General features: G+C 45.8%; 1 protein-coding gene across 1 annotated transcript; it reads right to left on the bottom strand.

Annotated features, from left to right (window-relative positions):
* Window positions 1-1,724: 1,724 nt before the first annotated feature.
* On the bottom strand, window positions 1,725-19,412 carry klf13 (Kruppel like factor 13). The gene is made up of 2 exons (XM_084018554.1): window positions 18,651-19,412; window positions 1,725-8,342 (listed from the first exon to the last, which is right to left on the bottom strand). Exons 1-2 carry the CDS (start codon window positions 19,087-19,089, stop codon window positions 8,014-8,016), a joined length of 768 nt encoding a protein of 255 aa, XP_083874680.1. The 5' UTR covers window positions 19,090-19,412; the 3' UTR covers window positions 1,725-8,013.
* Window positions 19,413-19,481: the final 69 nt, after the last annotated feature.

The following is a 19,481-nucleotide window of genomic DNA, read 5'->3' as shown; positions in this document are numbered from 1 at the left end:
CCCCCCCCTCGTCCTCATCTTCCATCTCTCTAGCACAGTGTGCTGTACTTTCCTTCAGAGACAATGCATTCAAAATCACCCGTGGCCGAGGCTCTCGCCACACTGTGAGGGTTTATTCTGCGTTTCACCTCGAGACTAGGTGCTCGGGAGTTGATAATCCGAAGAAAAGCAGTGATTGAAGAGGTAAATCAGTCAAACTGAAACCACCTCCTCTGCCCCCGCATCCTGTCAGCGGGGCGATACAAGCAGTTCTGATGCGTTCTCACAGCTCACTGGCTGTACTTTGCCTCACTTCTGCAGCAATATCACTAACTACAAAGGAGAACATGTGTCATCCTGAGAATAAACACGTGATTGAAAGGCGTAAAAAAACAAAAAAACAACCCAGAGAGAATATGTGCTTCACCCACGCAAGCAAAAACCTGAGAGCTTTTTTGTGATACGGCAGGATACGTGTGAATTAGCTCAGTCGGTGGTCTGTAGAGGACCAGAGGCTCCACTATTAGATACAGGATTTTGCATTTATGAGCCCACTTTTCCTTGACAACAGCTCCCTGCCAACATGCAAAGCTCAAGACAATCAAAAAAAAAAAGAATGAGTTAAATATAAACACATGAAAACTACGCAGAAGTCCCTCACAAATGTGAAAAAAACAACAAGCTCTGGGAACATGCTGGCTGTGATGGCACACCAAGTTGTGGTGGCGGTGCCAGGGGTGGCAGCTTGTCTGTTTGTGTAGCGTGGCGTGCTGGTAGCTCCAACCTGCCTGGAGACAGGAGGTGTACAGATTGAGCGGGGAGAACATCAGACTCCTCATCAAGAATTTTAATTGCTCGGTTCTTTCTCTTCCTTCCTGTCTCGCTCCACGCTGCATGATTCATGGCGGAGCAGGAGAGGACACGCCTGGGATCTCTGCGGGCATACAGGGGGGGATACATGTACGCTGGCTGGGGTTGTTTTTTTTTTGCATGCAGATGGAGTGAGAAGATTTAAAAAGTACACTTTGATCAGGGGGAGGCTGCAGTTTCTGGTGAATCGCCTTTTCTTCTGCAGTTGCAAGTGCACTTATACACAGGAAACTTGGCCCAATTTATCAGTCTGTTTGGCCTGGAATACAATGAGGAAGGAAGGAGTCCCCAGCTTTCGCTGCCCCGCCCATTGTTGATACCCCAGCAGTTACCGTAAACATTTGCATGGGCGAATTAAGGGAACAAGGTGTACTTCCTGTTGTGAGAATAGAGCACTGAAGCACATGGCACACTGAGTGATCTCACCCCACCCATTTTTACAGTTCTCTGTAATTCTGCTTACTAACGTTTAAAATACTTTGCAATCATTTCAACAGAGAACTTCCTTAGAGGAGAACTGATACAAATCTGACACTCTTCCTCTTAAATTTAAAAAATGACATTTAGAGGCAATAAATCGTAGAACATTGATACCGCTCTCATCCGTAGGCTCAATAAAATTACAGCTGGTTAGCTGAGCTTGACTGGAAACAGGGGGAAACAGCTTGCATGGCTCGGTCCAAAGCCAACAAAATGTCCCTACCGGTACCTTTGAAGTTCACCTTATTATGTCGTATCTCTTTGTCTATTATCTGCACAAAATACTTCAATTAATCACGTCTTAGCATGTATCATTATGATGTCTTAATTGTGGGATTTTGAAATGAATTGTGAAAATGCCACTTGAGCAGAAAAGACAACGAGTACAAAACCAATTGTAGCTGCTTATTTTATGAATTTATTTCCAAATGTAAACTTCACTATTTCATGCATACAAGTTATGACAACATACATTATTCAACAATCTGTTATTTTTCATATTTGCATAGGACATGGTCACAATATATTGTCTAACATGTAAAAAATAATGCCATAAAAAGGTACAGCAGAGCAGCTAAGACCAGCACATTAGAACTGTGTGTTGAATCCGAGGAACTGTACAACTGTAATACTTGAATGTAGTGATTTTGGTTTGCTGAGAGAAAAAAAAACAAAATGACACCTGAAGGTTAGAGTGAGGTCATAAGAAGAATGTACTGGCCATAGCTGAAATCGAGAGTTATTTACAGATTAGATTATATATTGGTGCTGAAAAGGGGGAAGCAGCACCATGAAGTCACTACAACAGGCAACTGATGGTGATGGGCAGAGGAGAAACACACAGAGGTATCAAGAGAGCAACGTTACACTGAGGAGGTACACTGAGGACAAACAGGTACAGGAAACAGAACCAAAAGGCTGGTGAGAGGCTCTCTCTTTAGAATTAAAGGGAGGTCGTCCACAGCACTGTGTGCTGCAGATCCTGGAACAGACTGAATCAATTAACAGCAACAAATATCCAAAGCTTGAGCCAAAGACTTTATGTCAGCCCGCATTTTCTACAGTAACGAACAAATGTCGCGCACTGTCAAGTTCAGGCAGTCGAGCGAGATCACACGGTCAGTGAAGGGTACAGACAGATGTGGTCCGCTACGGTGCATGCTCCTACTCACTCAGGCTCTTTTGTTTCTTGTCTTTTTTTTTTTTTTTACTACTCAGAATGAGTTTGCTCGTATGATTAAACAGGTTTTTGTTCATTCAAGTGATCTTCAAAAAAGAAAGAAAGCAACTGTAGAAAAAGGTCCATATCAAGCACAATGTCCACTGATGGAACACTTACAAGCATATAAAGTTGAACCCAATGGGGTCCAAACTTGGGTTGGGTTCAAAATTACTGCAACATTCATCTTTCCCTTCAAAGCCTTTGGTAACAACTTGTAACTGTGGAGCTTCCGGTGAGCTGCGACGACTCAGCACTCCGTCTCACTGCTCAAGAACAACTCTCTCTTATCAACAACCCCCCCTCCCCCACAAGCCTCGTCATGACGGAGGACATGCACCGCTACGCCCTTAAAGTTTAAATATGATAACACTTTAAAATATTGCATGTATGTTGTCGTTTCATTCAAAATTGGCTTGGCCTACCTAAAGAGCCTGCAGAGGTGAAAGGAGAGGTTAAACCTGGGAAATGCTGACAATGAGAAACGTACCTTGTGCACAACTCACAACGTGTAAAACCTCACAGTCAAGACAGACTTCTATTCATAACCTACAAAAAAAAAAATTCATCGGGTCCATGAAAGCAGCACATTTATAGCAAATGCAATTTTCAATCCTTTGGAATGGTTGGGCGTCATTAAGATTGTTTTATGTCAAACAAAAATACCTGCAATAAGCCATTATACACTGCTTGAGTATTATACAGCAAAAAAGAAGTACAAATTAAATAACAAGAACCAAATGAAAACAAAGCTACACAATCAAAAATGCTTACATAAAGCAGAAAAACAAAAATATTTAACTTAGAGCACTTTGCATATCAGCGATGCAGAGTTGCTTCATTAAATCCTGTACATTACATAAAAACATGTCACACTTTATAAAACTGTACAAGTTTGTTAAATGTCTGATAGTAGCTTGTTTTTTTCCCCCTCAACTGTTGTATCTTTATGAAGTTACCATAGTTTTGGCACACAATTGCATCGACCATGCTTGTACGCTGAGACCAGTCACGGAGACGAGATCGTCCGATCGGTGATATATTCATGGAATTAATATGACTTTCTCTTAAAATAAGATTACTGTTAGTTCTTTACATACTAGGAAACAACCAATTCACTTCAATATATTTTTTTTTTTTACAATTAGCAGAACATGTATTAACTGGTAGACTGTTAGCATCCTGTAGAAACCTTGTATTTCCATTTTGTCTTTGTTTAAAGTCCTTTTTTTTCCTTTGTCGGATGTCAAAAGATGTAATCTTACTGGGATTACAATTGTAAAATTGTCTTAAAAAATGCTGAAGTGGAGGTTCATAGTAATTTACAGTTGACATCATCCCTCACATAGAAAATGTTTAAACTAAGAGAAATATAGAGAGCTCAGTAGAGAAGGGGTCTTTTAAATAGTTTTGTAACATAAAATAATAAAAAATAATGGTTTATAATTTCCTGGAAAATGAAATCTACAAGGATGTGCAGGACCCTGACAACATGGGATGATGTAGCCCCGTGTTGTTTTTACCTTTCTTTCTTTCTTCATTCATTCAAGTAGGGACAAATAAAAGCACCTATTATTTGTGCTACTCGTCAAGCAAACGTAAGCTACATGATGGATGTTTTGAAAAGATATGAAGGTACAACAAAAGTCAAATATTTCAAGAGGTATGGTTTTTTGAAAAATATACAAGCATTTCATATAAGACAAAAAAAAAAAAGCAACAATAACAATGATGACTACATTGCTAACTCACAATGCTGTGGTCTCTATTCTCATGGAAAACCTTTAAAAGAATCTAAATAATAAAGAAAACTAGTCACTCCATCTGAAATTGTCAGACATAGAGGTTGCGAGGTTCATCACCCCGAACCTTCGTTCTCTGACTTGGAGGAATCTTTGGAGAACAGGCCAACTGGCATAACCTGCATCCTGACATCAACAGAGTATTAAGTGTTTCCGATAAAAACAAAACAAAACATGGTGCCTTTAAACAGCCTGAAAAAACAGTCAACTTTAATGCTGTGATATATATATTTCCAAAGAGTTGCTGAAATGACCTGACAATGGAAAATCTAGAAAATCAAATAAAAGAGAAATCAAAGAGACTGTACACCTTTCTCCAGAGAGGTTCAAAATGATCTGACGACAAAAGCAAGTACAGTAAAAACGGACATGTACAAAACTTTGTTCAATGGCCTTTTGTGTTGAATTCTTCAAGTAGGTTTGGTACAGTGAGAATAAAAGTGATGAGACTCGTGCCTGTGGAGGCCTATTTCTGTCACCGGTGCAGTCCCAATGGATGGATAGACTGGGACGTTTACTATGTCACAGTCGGTTCATCTTCAGATGGTAGGAGCTTCCTGCCTACTGTAAGTCCACTAAAGGGTCAAAGGTGTTTAAAGGGGCGTTTCGCTGAATAGAGCGCCAGAGTGCCCAGTGCTTACAAAGGCACATAACAGGACTGTAGGATGTTATGAAGACATTACGCGCAGGAGCTAGGACCCCGTGCGGAGGCGTTCCTGTGTTTCCAGTGTGGTCAAACACTGACCCGCAGTGAGAGCCAAGCACCCAGGAACACCACAAACTGTCCCATATCTGCTTTGCGGATGTTGACCCTGAGGTAAATGTGCAGATTACGGATTAAGAAGTGATTCTTGAAAACCTGTTTGAGGGTGAGCTACTCAGAAATGTTTTTTTTTTTTGCAAGAGAAAGAGAAGTTAGACTACAAATCAAGTCAAAAATCGACTGTAACAAAAAAAAACATGATAGATACCACAAAAAGCTGCTCAACAGCTATTTGAAGAGTTTGTTTGTGAAAGATTTTTCTCGTTTTTCCCCCAGAAATGGTAAATCTATAACCCTCTCAGTGCTTCTTTCACAAAGAGCTGCTGATCAGTGGCATTCAAAGTGTCATCTTTTAGCCTGGAAACTATTTAAACATCTTACAGAGGGTTGTTTTTTTTTTCATTCATTTTCATTTCTTTTTTTTTTTTAAATGTGGTGTTTTTGAGGAAACTACTGCATTGGATCTACATAAGGGATGTTTTCTTTCTGGAGGATGTGACAGAGCTGATTCTTCACAACTTTAAAGAGAGATGGCTGCTGCGGAGAACGAGGGACAACGCTGGCCATTCATGAACGTACACCTGCCAGATCGCCTGAAAAAAAAAACACACACACTCGGCGCTTCCAAGGCGCAGTTGTTAACATGCATATAGTGTGAAGCACGGGACTGCAAGGGGGGGGGGGCGAGTAAGTCGTTGGTAGAATGAAGTCAGCGCGTGCGATTCATGAAGACGACAGTCTGGAGGGGTCTGACAGGACCAAAATGCATGGATGAGACTGTTTCCGGCCATAGTGCTGAAAGCATTAAACGAAAAAAATGTAGGCATAACACAGACTGGCGGGGCTGCAGCAGTTTTGATAGTGGTGCCCGGTCCCATGGAAGGTTTACTGTGCCTTTTGCCTGACTTATTGAGGCATGTCTGTCTAGAAACACAAGTCAGCTTTCTCACGGGACATCTGAGCTTCGCGGGGAGGACGACGTGAGGCCGGGTGAGCGACGTGCTCTGCTGATATGTTCGTTTTGGTTCAAATGTTTTTACAACGGTTTAAAAGACCCCCCTCTTGTTGCGAGAGAGAAGTTTGAAAGCAGCTGTTTGAGAGCTCCGTGTTATCACTATGAATTTGGAGTGACATTTTTTTTTTTTCTCCCCCCTTGGCATTGTGAAATGTGACTCCCCAGCAGTAGTAGAGGATTTCTCCCTGTGCTAAGGATGGAGTTTGGTACGTCCCACCCACACTGCTAGTTGTCTAGGTAGTACTGTTGCTCATACGCTTTCTGCACTCATCCTACAGGTTGGATGAACCCCTGCCGATCACAGCCATTTTCCTCCTCACGGTTTCTACAGTTGGAGGGAGGAGGAGGAGGAGATGCCGTCTGTGATGGGGTCTCCTCCTCTGTGCTGCTCAGCTCGTGATAAACCTCCTCCTCCTTTTATCAGGACCTGCCCTCTCTTGCCTGTCTATGGCAGATAGCCGCTTTGTTCGCTCTGTGCTCCGCCGCGTCACGGCCCAGCCCCAGCCCCACCGTTGCCTAGTCAGGTCCCCTTATGCAATTTGGCTGATCTGGAGCGTCGCCGCTCTCTGACAGGACAGGTAGATCCAGATGGGCGAGGGAGGACACCCTGGTTAATGGCATGTTAACACTCCTTCTGCGGGCCGTGAATAGCTTCTTGTGGGATGCAGCTGTTTCCTCATGGGAGGCCACAAAAGGCAGAGCTGGGAGGAGGGAAGTGAGCCGGCTGTCTGGTTCTACCTGTGATACTGCCAGCCACCAGCCCCAGGCCTCAATGAAGGGCGGCTTACAAGACTGAATAGAAAGCTTTCATTCACCCTTGTCTTTGGTACTTTTTCCGATGTGCTTCAGAGAGGGATAAACATTGTTTCAACTTAAGTCCCCCTGTGCCCCGTTTTGTGTGAAACACTGCTGATGATATAGCGCTTTAAACAACAAAAGCGTGAACAGCTGCTTTGAAACTTAACTGGCTCTATTTAAAGTTCCCCACAATTATTCAAAAGGAGCGAAAACCCAATATAATCCTGATCCTCGCGCCGCCACAGCACGTATAGCACACCGCTGCTTGATGCAATACATTTTTAACCAGTGTAATGGCAACTGAATACTAACGTTGCAATGGAGGAAGAGACGTCGTTTTGCTTTCTGAGGTCGGGGGTTCGGGGGGGGAGCATGAGTTCTGTGTACGATTGACCGTATTGACCGTAGGGTCGGTTTCCTCCGAGCGTGGAAACCAACAAAAACAAAGAGTGCAAAATTGTGTTGAGTGTAAGGCTGCTATATATGTAACTGTATGTTTCTCTTCACCGTGTTCATTCTTTTCAAGCTAACAAGGCCATCCCTGAGCAGGGCAACAAAAATTCAACCCCATGTTGAATTTCAGAATAAAGTGATGAGTATATTGTGCAGTCAATGTGAGTACTGTGAAGTACTGTGGTATTACAGAAATAGCAACTGTCTTCAATCCTGAGGTGTGTGTGTGTACCCCTTCTCCTCACCCTTTCAAAATAAAATAAAAGCAAAAAAAAAACCCATTTTGATAAGACTCGTCAGGGTGTCTGTTTTTCTTCTTCTTCTAAACCTTGTTTAGCTGACTGAGAACATACATTGGACAACTAGCCATGATCAGAAGCTAAAAAAATACAGACATATGGTACAGAATGTAAATATTGCCATCTGGGAAAGGCATTACCTTCTTTTTAGGATCACACGAGTAATTGCACTACAATAAGCAGTTATGTACAGTATGGTACACCACAGCAAGCGCAGGAATAGCAAAGGGGGGGGGGGGGGGGGGGGGGGTTGCTGACAGTTGTGCAACACAAGTGTTAGGACATAAACACAGGCCTCGCAGGTCAGAGGCAGAAAGTGCGACTGGGTTTTCAGTTTAAGGCGAGTTGGCTGGGCTGAGGGCGGGGCTCATGGCGGGGCTGAGGGTGGGACTGGAGGCGTCCGAGCGGCTGTAGTCGCTGAGGGAGCTGGGACGTGTGGTGCTGCCGCCGCTGCCGCCGTGGGGCCTCTTCAGCATGCCGGGCTGGAAATCTGAGTGGCGCCGGGCGTGCTTCATGAGGTGGTCGCTGCGCATGAAGCGCTTGTCACAAAGCGGACACCCGAACTTCTTCTCCCCCGTGTGGGTGCGGTAGTGGCGGGCCAGCTCGTCGGAGCGGGCGAACTTCTTACTGCAGTCGGGCCAGGTGCATGGGAAAGGCCGTTCTCCTGCAACACACAGAGGGAAGGAGGGACATCAGTTCTATCTCCCACAAGAAGAGCACAACGGCACATTAAGACCAACAGCCCTTTATTTAAGTATCGCTGACCCTTTCCCATGTGTTTTCGCTAAATGTTCCCCATGTTTTCTATGTTTAAACCCATATATTGTTGATTTTTCTTTTTTTTTAAAGCACCACTTGTGTTGCATTCCATGCAGCCGGCGTTTTCCACTTATATAAGGTACTCAGTGAACATCTTAACATCTTAACTTAATAGATGTACTTGAATGATGAATGAGAGCCCGTAACTGATGAAAGGTTGGAATAATGTTTTTAATAATTAATTAATACTAATAATTTCAACCTATTCTTAAGGGAATGGTGGATTGTGTGATTTGTGATAAATGGGCAAAACCATCCGAAATACACCCTTAAGTGTTTTAGATTGCGGACGGTTTATGATTGCAATCACTTAAATCCAATAAGCCTTTTTAAAGTGCTGATAGTGTCAGTGAGTGTAACAGGAAACCAATGAAACCCAGTGATGCACGCCAGAGCTCACCATGATCCAAATAGCTCCCCACAGTGAGAATAGTGACTCATTATAAAGTACAGGTTGACACGTCAACAAGACTATACTAGGCACAGCTGAAGGACACCGTGTTGTTTTCTGCACTCTGAGTCATCGTGGAATAATGATTGCAAGGTTACCGCAAGGTCTGATTGGTGAGTAAAGGGAAGGATGTTAAAACCAATCATGAAATCTTCAAAATATTATCAAAATGTGAGACGAAAAAAGGCTCCAGTGAGACGTGGGTAAATCACCTAAAAATTGCTGCTGTGCCGGAGGAACAACACAGTTTAATTATCTAAGCCCCAGATGCTAATCACACTCACAATGGTTATCCAGCCCATTTTCCGACATGCAACTATCTGTGACTCGGCACATGGGAAATTACACCCTTCCCCCCTCCATCAGGCAATAAAAGTGGGCTTTGACACAAATCTACTCGAAGCCAGATGGTACTATATATCTTGTGGTTTCCTTCCATTCTGATGTGGAAACAGCGTGCATGGAGCCTAAATGCAGCACGCCGCATCCACTGGCCAACATGTCTAATACTGTATTCCATTTAGTTCCATTTCAGTGAGTTTCTGCCCGACAATAGCTACACGCCGCATTCTAATTTTACCTGCGTGACCTTGAGGCTCGCTACCGAAGGGCGACACCTTGTATTCTTTAAGTTACGGCACTTTCTTGAGAAAAAGCATATTCAATCATCACGTGAGCATCTATGGAGTGGATTGAATAGGAATAGACTGCGTGAATGTTTATATGAGGCATGACAAAAGTAAAGGCCTGCCAAATGCTGTCTTTGTTCTGTGGTTTCCCTCAGGGCCACAATGGAAACAGGGCTGTTCTGCATCAAACACTCATATGCTACCTGATGCCAGTGAGTCTCGAAAACAAGAACTCGGTGCACTACTAGTGTTTGCCCCCCCCTCCTCCTATACTGCATGGTTACAAAACATGCAGACAGACAGAGCAAGTCTAGACACAGCCTGGTCTACGTTCCTGCCTCTGACGCCTCACCTCAGCCCCAGACAAACTCAGTCTGGCCCACTACAGTTCCTGAGGTCTCAGTGCATGTAAACTCTGTAACTGACACACAGATTTAAATAAACACACACTGCACGCAGCTTTGTCTCCTTTGTGCAAAACCACCTACTGCTCTCACTGTGACGCAAAGAGTTAGCACGCAAAGAAAAACATCTGTCCTTCATGAGTTATAATTCATAAAAACAAGGATGCCGTGCTTGTTTGACCCTGGATTTAACCCATGCAGAAAAGGAGGCAATTTAAGTTTTAAGACGTCGATCTCATTGAGACCCACAACAGTCTGATTTCATCACTTATTAGCAAGAGAAGCAGCCTGTGCCGCCACCTGGCACTGCGCGATGAGTTATTGGCTAAAAAGTAGAGCTAAGCTCTGTGGGCTGCTTAAGGCTCAATAACCAGTGTAACGGATCCAACTAAATTAATATTTAACCAGACACCAGAGAGCTAGGCTGAGATATCCAGTCTAACTGCCCTCATACAGTAATGCATTCATAGTGGGAAGCATCGGGTATCGAACAGCAACTCACAGACGCATCAAATTATTTAGAGCTCTGTGACTTCTTAGAAATTGCAGCGTTAATGGACACGCCGGCCGTTTTTCACCTCCAAGTGCACTGCTTTGGGGCATTTAGGTCAGCGCACAAACTGCTGCTTTAATGTCAGCCTTGAAAAGGTTCACTTACGTAAAGAAAGAAACATGCAAATGCTCCAGTAAAAGGCGCTCCTTTCATAACACGAGGATTGGGATCTCCGGTATAAAAACTATTTTCTGGTAACAATTAAGAGGTTTAGGGAACAAATGCTTTGATCGCGAGTGGTAATGAGGGTAGGGGTTATCGCCTGCTGTGATAGGGGGATGTCACTCTCCGATAGGTTTCAATAGATCACAGACATTATTCAGCATCTCTGTGTAAAGACGAATGCTACTCCCTTTGCCCTGCCCTTGCCCTCCTGTCCAGTTCCAGCGTTGTCACAGCAGGGCGCCATGGCGATTGTGACGCCAGGCCCCACCGATCTCTGGCAGCGTCCACATCCAGGGTGTGGTTTACATTTCTCAGAATGTGTCAGTTAAAGGGGGGGGTAATGAGGGAAGCTTTTCCCTAACGAACACAGTGACCCAGTTACCCGCAAAGTTAGTTACATCATGCACGCAAACTGTATCTCCGCACTAGTGTCCCCCCTCCAAGGCGAGGCGATTATGTCACAGGTACTCTTGTTATATAACTGTTCTCTCCGAGGCCACTGGGTCAGTAAATAAAGAGCTCATCTCTGCTCCTCTTCCTCCTCTCATTCATATCTAAGAATCTCGGCTGCTCGGTTTTCAGCAGAAAACGGTCAAGAGAGACGGAATCTGAGCTCGTCTCCCCGGTGTAAGGGATGCTGCCTGCTGAGGCGAGATCAAATCTCTTTTTTTTTGACGTGAGCAGTGGCGCAGGAACTCAACTCCGTCACCAGCTCCGTCAACGGCTACCTGCATTTCAAACGCAAAAAAAAAAAATGAGCAGATAACATTCCTGGTGTGTCCTCAGGCAAACTCACACAAGCGTACAATTGAAACCTCCTTGTGAGCGTTCCGCCAGAGAGTTAGAAATCGCTCTGCAGGGGGAGAAAAATATACAGTTCCTGTGGATACATCCGAGGTCACCTTGACGTTGACTTTGGTCTGCGTGCACGGTGAGAACCACAACAGGAAATATCTTTTTACAGAACACAGAGCAAATCTAAGGGGCGCACACTAAAAGTGCACGGCCCGTTTGCAACCAAACGGCTCGAGCAGGGGAAGCAAAACGTGGAGTCAGACTGTAGATCACAGCTCATTACAGTTGGAGCTGTACCTCACTTCGGGGTTGGCTTAGCGGCGCAGTCGGCTCGGCAGCATGAAATGAGAGGGACACCACTAACTCCAGAGGTAGGGCTCGGCGCAGTCCTGTAATTTGGTCGCATGTTTACAGACTGGGACCTGCAACCAACCGGGAGCCAGCGGACGACCATCCATGGGATTTTGGGGTAATATGAAAATGACTGCATCCCTCATCAGCGTAAACCACCGAAAGCAGACAGGGTTAACCCAACCGTACCCGGCCCCTCTCTCTCCACTAACGTCACATGCCAAGACGATCTGAACGCCAGAACAGTGACTTAGACGACTCCTCCTTCCATTGGTCACACAGCGGTACATGCAGGCCTCATAAATAACAACAAACTTTTGTGGTGGGAAGAAAGGACACTTCTTGATTTGAAACACAACGGAGATCAGAACTGTTTACGTGGCTGCTTGTCTCAGAGTCAAATTACACATGAATCACTTTTTCTCAGAAGCTCCATTCAGAGTTGCAAACACAAATAAGTTGACTGCGCGGGAGCAATAAATGAGCCTTGGGTGGGTCAGGTGCATCGCGATGAGGACCGCCTCAAGCTGGTCGGGGCGAAAAGATCTGAAAACCGGGAGGATTTGATCTATTATCATCTTTTGTCTATACTGAGAGAGACCTTGCTTGCCGTTGAATAGCACGCCTCCCCTCGTGGGCCTATAGCTGTCAGGTGGTGAACAATAGCAGCAGCCTCACTCCCAGCAGGAGAGGTTCTCCTGTAATGCATTTCTATCAGACGGGCTGAGCGTACTAACCCTAACTCACTCCCCTCGGTCTGCACTACACGGGGCTATTGACATTCACCCGGAGTGTGACCGTCTGATTCCTGCACACACTTAGCCATACATTACTTCATCCCCTTAACTCTTTAAGGGAAAGCTAAGGGGTAGCTTGCCTGCATTGACCAGCTCATCACATTTTTTCGTCCTCAATTAGTTAGAGTGGGCACTCTCTTTCAGCCTTGAGTGCTTGCTAAAACAACCTGCAGCCTTGATGTGTCTCCTCATCTTTTTAAACCTCTGGTTAACTGAGGACGTGCCCATTAACGGGGGTTTGTAGTTCCACAGAAGCAGGTGGGAGTAGGGATGTACCATCATCCGTGACTCCAGCCAGCTCATTCCACCGATGGTGTCTAATACACTACACTGAAATGTGACAGACATCCTTACAAACCCGCACCAAACAAAGAGTCCTAACCCCGCTGGATTGTGGGAGGCCTCACCACACTGCGATAAGAGGAGATAGAGGCTTGAGATAGTGCCAACTGTACAACGGTGTACCTGATACTCGGCGAGTGGGGAGCGAGCGAGAGAGAGATGTTTTCATGTCTCGCAGAGAAAATGATTATGCTCTCCTTCCCCCAAGACTCCACAGAATCCTCCTCATCGCGTGCCGAGGGCCACACCCGCGTGTCGTGGTCTGCCACAGTCTGATTTATCATGCAGAGAAAGGGGACACACCTTACATACCGTAGGGAACAAAAAACAGCCCGGTTAAGAGACAAAACACTCCCTCTGACATTAGCTCCACGGCCGTTCCTCTCTAATTCAGGAGGAGCTGAGCACAACGCAGCGGATCCGGTCTGAGGCTAAGTCTAGGATGGGACCCTGCGAGTGCCAGGGCTGACAGGGGCGTTCTCTGCTGCAGAGGTCACAGCCCTTCCAACGTTAATCAGATTAGCTGCAGATGCAGCTGAATAAATGACCTACATCAATGGAGGGCATTGACAGTGAATATCCCGGTATCTTACCCCACCCCCACCCTGACGCACTGTATATTCTCCGTCTTTGTACTGCAGCTCCCGCCCTTGCATGCAAGATGCGGTTGGCGGTTTTTTGAACGGGAGATGTGAAGGGGGGGAGAGAAAAAAAAATGCACAGTGTTCCACAGGTCTGTATCCCTCTCTTCCTGCCGCTGGTAATCAAACCCCCGCCACAAGCCGTGCCCGGGGCTCGGCCTCACAACACAACACGCTTCAGCACCTATTTTGCTTTGCAGGCTGGAGGAGGGTGGGAGGGGCTGGTTGGGGGGGGGGGGGGGGGTAGACAGAGTAGCTTTTATAGAACTACTCCAGAGCTGACTAAAGAATACATGAGCCCTGTGGGCCACTGAAAGCAGCACAGCCAGGGAACTGCCTGCCAGTATGAGGAGTATCCACCCTGCATGCTTCGCTGCCTAATCACAGTTAAATCAGATTTACATTCCTACATGAGTGAGGAACTCTCCTACTGTGAGCTGTACATGTCCACGTAGGATAGCATATGGACAGCATGTCCACCAGCACACGCCTCAGAGATGTCTTTCATGGCGCAGGGACATTGCACCAGGGGATTAGAACCGGCAAGATGGTGGCTCCACTCTGGTTTTACTTACATCCCGAGGATAAAGTAGATTTAACTAATACCTTGTTTCCATTGGACACATACTGTGACGTTAACGCATCGCCTTCACGGGGCAGACCGGATTCCATTCACAAGGAAAACGTGTCGTCTGACAGCAGGAGAAAACACATCAGTCAATTTGTAATGAGAATAAGAGCCTACAGTCATGCTGAGTGGTGAGTTTAGCTCAATGCAAATGCAGCATGCAATCATACACACAGAGACAATAAAACATGCTGGCGTGTAGCAGGTAATGCGTACACCACTTCCAATGAGCTAATAACCACTAAACACAGTTGAAGTTGAAAGGAATATCGTTCGTTTTGCAGGTATTTGGTCATGAAGCAAAGAACTGGACAAATTACAATTTTTACCTGATTTCAGGCAAAAACCACAAGTCATAGTGGCGTAATACGAAAAGTCAGGGTATCAGCAAAGTCATAAGGGTTCATCATCAGGGAACCATGCATGCCTATCTGTTTTGCCGGGGATGCACCTATTAGATGTTGAGATAATTCACTGGACAAGTGAAAAGGCTAGAGGAAAGGAAGTCAGTGAGATTCAACCTCTGTGGACCATGAATGTCCCTTAAAAAATTCTATGGTAATCCATCAAATAGTTGTTGAGATATTTCAGTCCAGACCACAGGAGTGGAGCGACACGTCGGTCATGGCTAAAACCATTTCTAATGGCACCAGAATGGAGACAAATGGAAACAGTCAGCATATCCTGACAGAGGAGTCATCATTTTATTAAACAGGAGAAATATGGCTCAACTGGGTGGGATGGTGGAAATCCTGCCGTGTGGCAGGTAGACAGACTGACCTCTTGTGCCCCGTAGAGTTTGTACCTTGCTGTGCCAAGGTCAGGCTCAAGCAAGAGCAGGAAAACCCCATCTCCACCCTGCTACCTCATCACTGCCACCAGCCACACAGGAACACTGTGCACTCTGTGTAGCAGTGCAGCCAAATATAAAACCACTGGCAGAGACGCGGTACATATAATCAGAGACTCCTGCTTCTTTTTTTTTCCACGTGGAATTTGGGATAATTCAACTTTAAAAAGTGTCAATTACCACAGTTATTCGGCTGAAAATAGAAAGCATGCATGAATAACCGGCTCTGCACGGCAGTGGAACAGTGCTGCCAGGTGGTGCCACTTAGTTTGTAGGACAGACAGAAGAGGGATTTAGTATTAAGAGGTACCCCCAGTGGAACACAAAAGAGGCCCAGACAAAACGTCAAACCAACTGTAAAATATGTCATTAGGCTCTTTGTCTTCGTGAAATATTGACCCTCCTCGTCCCCGTGATTCAAATAGTTTTCTAATAGATCCTGGACACTGACAAGATGGCCTTTTGTGAGGCCCGGCCGTGGGGGGGCATTGAAGTCCCAGGCTGTTCTTTCTGCAGAAGATATGACTTGTAATGAGCTTGTCAGGGGCCATCTCTCCTTTAGAGAAGACAGTATGCATGACGCGACCAGAACAGAGTAATAAGGCTCCGCAGAGAACAACATGTACTTCATGACCACAGGACACCTCTTGGGAAAGTAGGTCTTTATCGTTAAAGTCAGTTATGCTTCTTAAGACAAAGACTCGTCAAAGAATGAAAAGGAACCAGCGGGTGCTGAGAAAAGTCCTTCGAAAGAATCCGAAGCGGTTTCGTGGATACGACCTTCATTTGTGCCATTTAAAAAACGGGGATGCTCTGTGTTACAAGACTGCATTTTCCATATTGCAAGATAAGTAGATGTGCTGGAGAACTGCCCCACCCTCCCACACCAGCAGCTCAGACAAAAGCTGTCTGGTAACCTTAGACCCCTAAACTGTGGAGGATTCCTCGCCATAGAGCTCAATGCAGTATAATGAGTGATTTAAATGCAGCGTGTTCCCTCATGTCTGCTACATCCTTATGTCGCTCTCACACTGTGTCAGAGAAGACAACTGTGAAGGAACCTTAAATGAACCCACTTAGTCTTCGGTAAGGAGACCCTAAACCAGGAGCGTTGGAACTGGCAGAACATAATCAGCAGACCAGCAAATGAAGCTGAAACTACCTTCATAGTTATGGTGATTTTATCATTTAGGAGCGCTGGCCCTTAAAAATGATTCAGCAGCCTAATCCCAAGACATATATATTCTGATTTTCCTAAAATAGCTATCATAACATAAACTAAAAAATAACTGCTGTATGGCTAAAAATAAAAATGATGACGTCTTTCATAAGACATCACTAGTAGAAACTCACTTTGAGCTAGTAACAGGATTGATTTTCTTATGAGCTGTAAGCAGATGTAGCAAAAAAAAAAAAAAATACAATGTAGCTCAGGTTTCAGCTCCTATTACACAAATCACACACAATGGCTGCAAAAGCTGTGGTGATGAGGCTTTGGGTGATATAAAAGTCACCGAGGACGCCTTCATGGCTTTGTTTAGATCCCCCCCCCCTCAATTAGATAGCAGTGTTTGGCTGGGACTGACTGGGCTGGAATCCATTCTCTCCTGACTCTGCTAGTACGGACTGAAGGGGCGCACACTGCGAGAGTCTGGCTCTATGAAAGCACTGCAAGGTTGGTTGAGGCAGCCCAGCCTGAACTCAGATGACCCACATTCTGGGACTATCCAATCAAATAAGCAGAAAGAGCCATTATTATCAAAATTTATGGGACACAAACCAATCGTGAAGCCAGACCGCCGGAGCATTTCCAAACAGAGAGGCAGGCGAAAGGAAACGCTTAATAGGCAAAGAGACAAGGGCAGGGCTTATACGGAGGAGAGGGAGGGGGAAAAAAACCTGCACTAAAAACACATGGTCGGGTCTGAAGGGGAGCACAGTGAGAAGCGGAGGCCGGCTCTATGAGAGCCCTGCTGCACATTTGGCTGAGATGAGATGAGTCACATTCTGTGACAATCCAATCAAACATGCTAAAAACCACATCTGAAATGGAAGGACTCGAACCGATCTCAAAGACAGACATAGGGGTGTGTCCCAAAAGGAAAGAAGGGCATGGATGACAGACGTGTAACTGCAGTAAAACACAGTGTAGGGGATCTTATTAGTGTCATGCACCCCTGTTCTCTGTGCACGTGTCAAAGCGGTGTCTCCTTCCTGTTCTTGACAAACTGATTACATACCACTGCACCAAGCTGCAGCGGATGAACAAAAGACACAACCCCTTTTTGTGGTGTGTACTTACTGTGTTATAGTTATTCTTTGTTTTGTTTTTTTAATCTGGTCATACAAGGACACCAATCAGAAGCCAGACAGGAAGGGAGGGGGTGTCTTGATACAAAGACAGGTGAAAGAATGTAATGACGGGGCGCAGATTGTTTAATATCGTGGGCAAATGAGGGGTTCTGTGTGCCAAGGAGGTATTCTGAATGATGTGTTTTTCTTTCATATATTACATTTCTAAATGACTCAAATATGGGTCAAGTTCGCATGAGGCGTTTCTGTGAGCTGCAGTCTACAGAGCCGAGGGAAGGAGAGGCTCCTCAGTCGAGGCTCAGCTAGCTGAGTCTGTTGCTGGCCAGATCAGCTGGCAGTCTGTCGGGGGTGTGGCACATCACAACAAAGGGCTTTGGGCATTCAGGCGACTGCACAGCTCTTATCAACCCCCTCAATTTGAGTCGATCTACACCCCCCCACCCACCCCACCTCCTCCCCTATCTCAGTAGCCCATCCTGCGGAATGCAAAGCGCAAATATGGAGGTACGGTCCTGCAGGGAAGTAGCACACTGCTGATCCAAGGGGCGCATTTGACAGCGTTTTCGCACATCCGGGTGACAGCTTAAACCGGATCGATCCTCCCAACTTTGAGCGCGCGCTCGCCTCGTTGTTTTTGTTCCGCCAAAGTTGACTGTAATTAATGCGCGCAGGAACGGAGCTTGGAAACCCGATCCGTGTAATTTCGCTCGGCACTTGCGCCTGCAGTTTGGGTTCGTACATGCTGTCCAATGCGGGAGGAGAGAAGAGAGAAGGGTGAGGGGAGAGGAGGAGGGGAGAGGAGGAGGGGGGGGGGGGGGGGGGAAAGCGGTGACAAAGCTCGGAGACCTGAGTGGGAGTGGCACTATTTTTTTTGACTCCCTCCCTCCCTCTCGCGAAATTAAAAGGGCATTTCGCGAAGTTCAGACAACTTAAAGGAACAATGCGATTATTCAACTATGCGCCAATGCTGCTTGTACTGTAGGCTGCTGCTGTGTGCGTGTGTCTATTATTCCCATTCAGGGTGGATCCGTGAAGCCTACATGTATGACTCCGAGGAAGCACAGAAGTCGCCCACCTTCCTCTGTAGCCCCACAGATGGGTTTGAGAGAGAAACCACACTTGTTCTCAGCTTTAATTCTCCATTCTCACACTATCGGCAATGGGGGAGGTAGGGGAGGGGGACCACAACAAGTCATGTTCACAGCAACAAACACTCGCATCCAGCGGGACTGACCTGTGTGCGTCCTTAGGTGAGCTTTGAGGTGGGATGATTTGCCATAAACTTTTTCACAACCTGAATAGTGGCATTTGTGCTTTTTCTGAGGGGACTCCTGCTCAGTCCGACCTCGCGATCTTTTGCCTCTTTGTTTGAGCGAAGGATCGGAGATGGTGGTAGGTGTGGCAGAGTTTCCATCATCTATGAGGTTCGGCGTGCTCTCCTCCTTGATTTTTGCCTGCTCGGCAACATTGTTGGGAGTCTGCTGGTTAAAATCCGCCAGGATCCGCGCCACCACGAAGAGAGAGGAGTTGTCTTTGACCAAAGGTTCTTTCATTTCCTCCCCGCTCCTGGAGGAGGACGGGCTTTCTGGTTTAATCTCCCTATTCCCTTTAGGAGCGTGGACAATTGCACGACTGGACATTGAAACAAGGCACTCTGCTGCAAAGTGATCCATTTTGTCTTTGAAACAGCCCCCCTCTGCTTCTTAATGACAATAAAAAAAATAAATAATAAAAACGATGGCGTGAGAAAAACTTGTTCCGTGGATCCCTTTGTGTGGTGGTGGTGAAGAGGAAGAGGAGGAGGAGGAGGAGGAGGTCGTTCTCATCAGAGAGAACTGACTTTATGATCTTACCCGGTTTTCCAATATCGTCAACATCCTGTGAGAGAAACGCCTCGGACAAAAATGCAGACAAACCCCCCTCAGATAGAGAGAGGAGACGGAAAAGGAAAGAAGCCGAAAGTCTTTGTTTAGTGCAACGACGCTGGTGACAGGACCTCTACAAACTTGGATGCGTCAACTCCCATCGCGGCTTCGAACACTCTCCGGCATAGTGAGCGTGTCTC

The sequence above is a fragment of the Eutrigla gurnardus genome (genome assembly GCF_963514095.1).
Source record: "Eutrigla gurnardus genome assembly, chromosome: 9".
Lineage (NCBI taxonomy): Eukaryota > Metazoa > Chordata > Actinopteri > Perciformes > Triglidae > Eutrigla > Eutrigla gurnardus.
Note: the sequence above shows the minus strand (reverse complement) of the source record. Positions and strands in the feature narration are given on the sequence as shown.